This window comes from Aegilops tauschii, chromosome 2 (assembly GCF_002575655.3).
Source record: "Aegilops tauschii subsp. strangulata cultivar AL8/78 chromosome 2, Aet v6.0, whole genome shotgun sequence".
NCBI lineage: Eukaryota > Viridiplantae > Streptophyta > Magnoliopsida > Poales > Poaceae > Aegilops > Aegilops tauschii.
The window spans coordinates 636,039,528-636,046,534 of record NC_053036.3 but is presented as its reverse complement, the minus strand read 5'-3'; the positions used below and the strand labels follow the sequence as shown (position 1 = coordinate 636,046,534).

At 43.9% G+C, this 7,007-nt stretch overlaps 1 protein-coding gene across 1 annotated transcript; it reads left to right on the top strand.

Moving 5' to 3' along the window:
• Positions 1-1,762: 1,762 nt before the first annotated feature.
• On the top strand, positions 1,763-2,371 carry LOC109734159 (uncharacterized). The gene has a single exon (XM_020293376.1). It carries the CDS (start codon positions 1,763-1,765, stop codon positions 2,369-2,371), a length of 609 nt encoding a protein of 202 aa, XP_020148965.1.
• Positions 2,372-7,007: the final 4,636 nt, after the last annotated feature.

Sequence of the window (7,007 nt, the reverse complement as noted above, 5' to 3'; positions counted from 1 at the left end):
TGTTAAATTCACATTGAACATTTTTCATATCTGGTGAACAATTTTTAAGCACACGATGAATATTTTTAAAATATGTGTTAAACCTTTTGCTGAATACACGGTAAATATTTTCTTATATACGGTGAACATTTTTTCATACATGTTGAACAATCTTTTTAATACACATGGACACTTTTTTAAATACATGTGATTTTTATAGGGTTTTTATCATTTATGCCACTAGTTGTATCCCATTACTCAGTTTTGCTATTAGAAGTTACAAATGTTCAAAAATGTCATCACTCCGTGAGATGCTTCCTCAAATATGCAATTAGACACCTAAAAAATGCCATCGTTATGTTCAATGTTTGCTCAAAAACCCATTAGACATCGTTACTGTTTGGTCAAACCTGTTGGCCATGTTATATGACCAAACTAGCCCTAGACCCACATATCAGCTCTCTCTATGTCACAATCATAAGTGTGGCCCCACTTGTCAAGTGTAAGCAAGTGGCTACTTTCGGAGGAAAATAAGGACGTTGTTGGGGATCGAGTGGGACCCACACTTTATCATAGTGAGATAGAGTGAGAGCTGACATGTTGTTCCATGGGTATTTTGGTCATATAACATGGTAAACGTACTTTGAGTTGACAATAATGGTGGCTAGTGGTATTTTTTAGCTTGCGCTTAACGAAGCGATAGCATTTTTGAGCAGTTGAAATTCCTAGTGGCAAAACTGAGCAGTGGGACAACTAGTGGCATATATGATAAAAACCATTTTTAAAATGAACAAATACTTTATCCATAAATGATGATGATTTTTAAATGGCCAATTTTTTAAAATGAGAGCACCAACATTGCAAGCCACAACGGAAACAACTAGCGTGGAAACAAACCTTAGTACGTGAATAGTAATGCATAAGTTGCGAGTTAAAAAAATGGGAATCGTAATGCATGAGTGGAGCAATGTTAGTAGTCAGTCAAGCAATGTCATTTGATTCTTCTAACTATTGCAGTGGTGGTGACTGAGTTGTGAGCTGAAGTATAGGAGAAGGAGAGAACAATGTTGGATCAAGAAATCAAGCTAAATATTAGTTAAAGATGATGCTAGTGGGTCTCCATGCATACTCATTGAGTGGTACAATATATATCCTTCTTTATTGGAAGGAAACATATTTCATGATCATTAGTCAGTTCAAACAAAAACAAAACAAAGTCACATCACATGGAACAATCCAGTTTCCCTAGCTAGGTGAATCGCCAGAATAGGTACAGAATGGTAAACAAGATGTATTTTCCCTACACCACAATTTGAACACCTCGATAGTATGTCATCCTACTCGTATGTTAACAAAGGAAAAAATGACCAAAATGAATTTGAGAGGACAAAACGGTTGAAGACCACAAAGTTTCTGACATCTACCTCGAAGGCCAAGGCCCTAGTCTAGCCATACAACTATCATTTATGCCAAATTCCTATTCTAGGACTAGTATTCGTGTTCTCTCCATGACTGCTCTGCCTTAGAGGGTGTGTATACTGATCTACGGCAATAAAAATATTTTGCATTCCCTTACATAGGAGTATTTTAGTATCATTCAATTATGGCCATATGGAGAATTCTGCCTGTAAAATGGGATATGTACAGATTGACCTCCGAAAACAAAAACACTTTTGTGTTTCCATACGTATTTGCACACTGGTTATGGCCATCCAATTTAAGAAATCTTGCTATAAAATGGACCCTTTCCCCTCCTTCACCTCGCACCAACCAAATAGAAGAGATGGCTCATCGGGGGAAGGCTAAGATCCAATGGATCGCCGACGCAGCGAAGCGCAAGGCAACAATGAGGAAGGGTCTACTCATGCTTGCAAACAAGGCTCAAGAGCTTGCGATTCTTTGTGACATCCAAACTTGTCTCTTGTGGTACCTTCCTGGCGAGGCCCAGATGGAAGTGCTCTGGCCATCGTTGAAGGAAGCTAAAGAGATCCTGCAGTGGTATGACGAGAGGCTCGAATCAAAAAATTCCAAGAATAAGAAGGAAGACACAAGCTTCATCCAAGAGATATTCAACAAGGGGAAGGAAACGTTTTTGGAAGTCCAGTGGCAGAACTGTGACCTGGGGATCAAGGATGTGCTCAGTGACCTCTTCGTCAGCGACCATCGGGGCCTTGATGACATGCCTGATCACATGTCCCTCGTCCTCAAATGGAGGGTGAAGAAGTACCTCATGGATGTCAACACACGCCTCGAGAAACTCCGTTCAGGCTCCGCACATGCATTGCATCTATCACAACAGCAAAGCCTTGACACTGGCTATGCTGCCACCTCGTATTGCATAGGTGAACATCACTCCAGTGCTGCCAAAGACCGAGGTGATGTCAATGGTTGATCCTATGACTATGTTGTGGCAAACTCCTTTGACGACACAAACTCATTTTTTACAGGAAGACATCTTTCATGTGGTGCAAGTGCCCAATGATGTATAGATGGTTGGTCCTCTCACCATGGCTCTGTGTCCTCCTTTGATGGTTGATCCATCACCGTATGATGCTCTTGATGCTTGCATGACCTTGGATCGAGATCCCCACCATGGTAGCTACCCCGACGCCTATAACTACCACAACCTTCCTACTACAAAGAACTATGTGCAATATTTATCAAGGCACGGATGTTTTTCTCATCGTCATTAAACCCACCTTCTAGTATGTCAAAGGGTTCGCTCCTCTACATACTGTGTCGTCTACATATACGGAAATGGAGATCGATAGACCTGCAATTTTCTTTAGTTTGTTATGTTTGAGTAAACATGTTGTTCTCGGAGCCTTACCAGTTTTTAGAGTGCCAGTTTGTTTCTTGCTTGATCTCCATGGGCTGCCACTGAGTTTTGAAATTTTCTTAGTGGATGTGTTTCCTTCTTTAAATGTTATCCATTGTACTTGACAAAGGATTCTACAGTGCAACTTTGTCATATCATTAATTAATGGAAAACTAGTAGTAAGAAATTTGCTGGCACCATTCGATTAATTATTTCTTTTTGATCTTGTCTGTTGCCTGTATTGTTCCCTAAAACATGTTCACGTGAGTTATATGACTAGCTCGTTTTTTCATTTTCTTTCATGATGGAATTACTACACATAAACGAAAATTAGTTGTATGCCAACATGCACATGTGATGGTACATGTATGACCAACTGCGATTAAATCATTTTTTATGGTTTCATATATACGTAATCCTAATACATGCAAACTCAAGCCAATAAGTTGACTAGTTGAATGCACAATTCAAAAAAGAAGGGCAAATTGACTATCGTATTGATAGCAAAAGGCATGTTTTGAAAGAAACAAAACTGTTTAGCTCTCATTTTCTCTCTTCCTTTCTAGTTACACCGCTCTTGAGACTCGCTGTAGTCTCCCCATCTTCTCTCCCCTCTTCCTCCGGTGGCCTCGCCGGCCGAAGTGGGGATGGGAGAGGAGGGTGGGCTGTTCCTGTCTATAGTAGATGTAGTATAGTATCTAGGTTTAGTTTTGCGTCGAAGGTGACTGGCTATATGCCATGGGCTGGCGCTATGTCGTGGAGAAACTTTGCTCCGGCGCTCGCGAGAAGCGTCAAGCGTACATCTTCTTTCCCTCCTAGACGATTTTCATGGAGGACATCAGCTAGAAGTGGAGGATTCGGCGAAAGTTTCTCATCCCCACCCCCTCAATAGGTTCGTTGGAGCCATGGATTCGGTGCTATAGGATCTCTTTCCCCTCTCTTTCGGTCGCCGTGGTGGCGGAAGGTAGATGGGCGGCAGAGGGTTGTGCCGTTGCTTCGAATCCACCGCTTCGGGGAACGTGCAAGCGGCGACGGATCTCATCGGTCGATCCTCATCACTACGTACCTTGACCTCCACCACTGGGACAACAGATCAACCAGCGTATTAGTCCCGTTGTGCATTTGTTCAACCTCCAGAGCGAGGTCTTCTATCATTTGACCAACGATGGTGAGGAACGTGTCAGAGATGGTGGCAGCCGCAGCTCCAGCGAGGCGTCTGGAGCAGTAGGACCGGAATGCGTTTTATTGTTATTTTAGGGTCCTGTTTGCAAAAAGATAGGATGTGTCTGTAATTTCAGTTCTTTCAGAGCCATCTTTGTGGTATACGGTCACTTTTGTTATAAGAAGCAGCTTCGGGGAATTTCTAGTCCCTATCCCGAGTTAAAACAATGTTTTGAAAAAACACTCCGGCAGAGCCAGAGCCATATCCAGGAACTCAGAGCCTCGAAGAGAAATGCAAATGGGCCCTAAAAAGTTCATATAACTAAATCATACTTTCATGTATCTATAATATGTACTAACATGAATGCATGATAGAGAGCAAAGAGGATTTCGATCAATCAGGCGATGCCTTCAGCTTTAGGAGCCAGGACAACCTCTGGACCCGACCTTAATCAGGCAATAGGGTGTGGGTGAACATTTGCGAATGGTGAGCCGGCGAAACTTTTGGCCGGTCACGCCCGCTCTCCACGCGCGACATGCTTTTTACCCCTAGTCCAACATCACGTCCGACATGCGCCCTTTGCTGGCCCACCACCACCACTCTATCTTTTTCGCTGGACTTCTTATCCTCAATCCCTCGCTCGTAACTGGTCACATACCTGCTCCCTGCACAGCTGCAGTAATCCTCCATTAACGAGCAATGACAGAGCTGCAACCCATGGCGACCTTCGTCGTTACTAACAGTGGAAAAAATGCAACCAGCGTCGGCCCATGTTGCGTCCCTCATCTGTGGAAGCTACAACCGGCCATGGCGAGCTGCGACCTCGTGGGACGTCACTGGCGATGTTGCAACCGCGGGGGAACCGCCGGAGCTCCCAGTGGTGACCACAAACTGGCCGGTGTTGCAACTGCATCGCCTCCAAGCTGGAACCGGCACTCGTTGTTGCTACAATTGGCTATGGCGGCGGCGACGGTGAAGTAACTATTGGGGAACGTAGCTTGCAATTTCAAAAAAAAATTCATATGCTCACGCAAGATCTATCTAGGAGATGCTAGCAACGAGAGGGGGAGAGTGTGTCCACGTACCCTCATAGACCGAAAGCGGAAGCGTTAGGTTAACACGATTGATGTAGTCGAACCTCTTCATGATCCAACCGATTTAGTACCGAACGCACGGCACCTCCGAGTTCAGCACACGTTCAGCTCGATGATGTCCCTCGAACTCTGGATCCAGCAGAGGGTCGAGGGAGAGTTCCGTCAGCACGATGGCGTGGTGACGATGTTGATGATGTCATCCGCGCAGGGCTTCGCCTAATTAAGCACTACGACGCTATGACCGAAGAAGTAAACTGTGGAGGGGGGCACCGCACATGGCTAAGAGAACAATTGATGTTGTGCCTTTGGTGTGCCCCCGCCCCCGTATATAAAGGAGGGGGCAGGAGGCGGCCGGCCTAGAGGGGGCGCGCCAAGGGGGGAGTCCTACTAGGACTCCTCCCTTGTGGGGGGTGCACCAGCCCCTTGTGGGCTGGTTAGCCTCCCTCATATGGCACATATCTTCCACCGGGAGGTTCCGGTAACCCCTCCGGTACTCCGATATGTACCCGATACACTCCGGAACCCTTCCGATGTCCGAATACGACCTTCCAATATATCAATATTTACCTCTCGACCATTTCAAGCCTCCTCGTCATGTGCGTGATCTCACCCGGGACTCCGAACAAACTTCGGTCACCAAAAAACACAACTCATAATACAAATCGTCATCGAACGTTAAGCGTGCGGACCCTACGGGTTCGAGAACTATGTAGACATGACCGAGACACATCTCCGATCAATAAATAATAGCGGAACCTGGATGCTCATATTGGTTCCTACATATTCTACGAAGATCTTTATCGGTCAAACCGCATAACAACATACGTCATTCCCTTTGTCATCGGTATGTTACTTGCCCGAGATTCGATCGTGGGTATCATCATACCTAGTTCAACCTCGTTACCGGCAAGTCTCTTTACTCGTTCCGTAATGCATCATGCCGTAACTAACTCATTAGTCACATTGCTTGCAAGGCTTATAGTGATGTGCATTACCGAGAGGGCCCAGAGATACCTCTACGATACTCAAAGTGACAAGTCCTAATCTTGATCTATGCCAACCCAACAAACACCTTCAGAGATACCTGTAGAGCATCTTTATAATCACCCAGTTACGTTGTGATGTTTGATATCACACAAAGTATCCTCCGGTATTCGGGAATTGCACACCCTCATAGTCAAAGGAATATGTATAAGTCATGAAGAAAGCAATAGCAATAAAACTTAACGATCATTATGCTAAGCTAACGGATGGGTCTTGACCATCACATCATTCTCCTAATGATGTGATCCCGTTCATCAAATGACAACACATGTCTATGGTTAGGAAACTTAACCATCTTTGATTAACGAGCTAGACTAGTAGAGGCTTACTAGGGACACTGTTTTTTGTCTATGTATTCGCACATGTATCAAGTTTCCAGTTAATACAATTCTAGAAAGAATAATAAACATTTATCATGATATAAGGAACTATAAATAACAACTTTATTATTGCCTCCAGGGCATATTTCCTTCAGTCTCCCACTTGCACTAGAGTCAATAATCTAGTTCACATCGTCATGTGATTTAACACCAATAGTTCACATCTTTATGTGATTAGTTCACATCGCTATGTCTCTAACACCCAAAGGGTTTACTAGAGTCAATAATCTAGTTCACATCGCTATGTGATTAACACCCAAAGAGTACTAAGGTGTGATCATGTTTTGCTTGTGAGAGAAGTTTAGTCAACGGGTCTGCCATATTTAGAGCCGTATGTATTTTGTAAATTTTCTATGTCTACAATGCTCTGCATGGAGCTACTCTAGCTAATTGCTCCCACTTTCAATATGTATCCAGATTGATACTCAGAGTCATCCGGATCGGTGTAAAAGCTTGCATCCTCGTAACTCTTTACGACGAACTCTTTATCACCTCCATAACTGAGAAATATTTCCTTAGTCCTCTTAGGT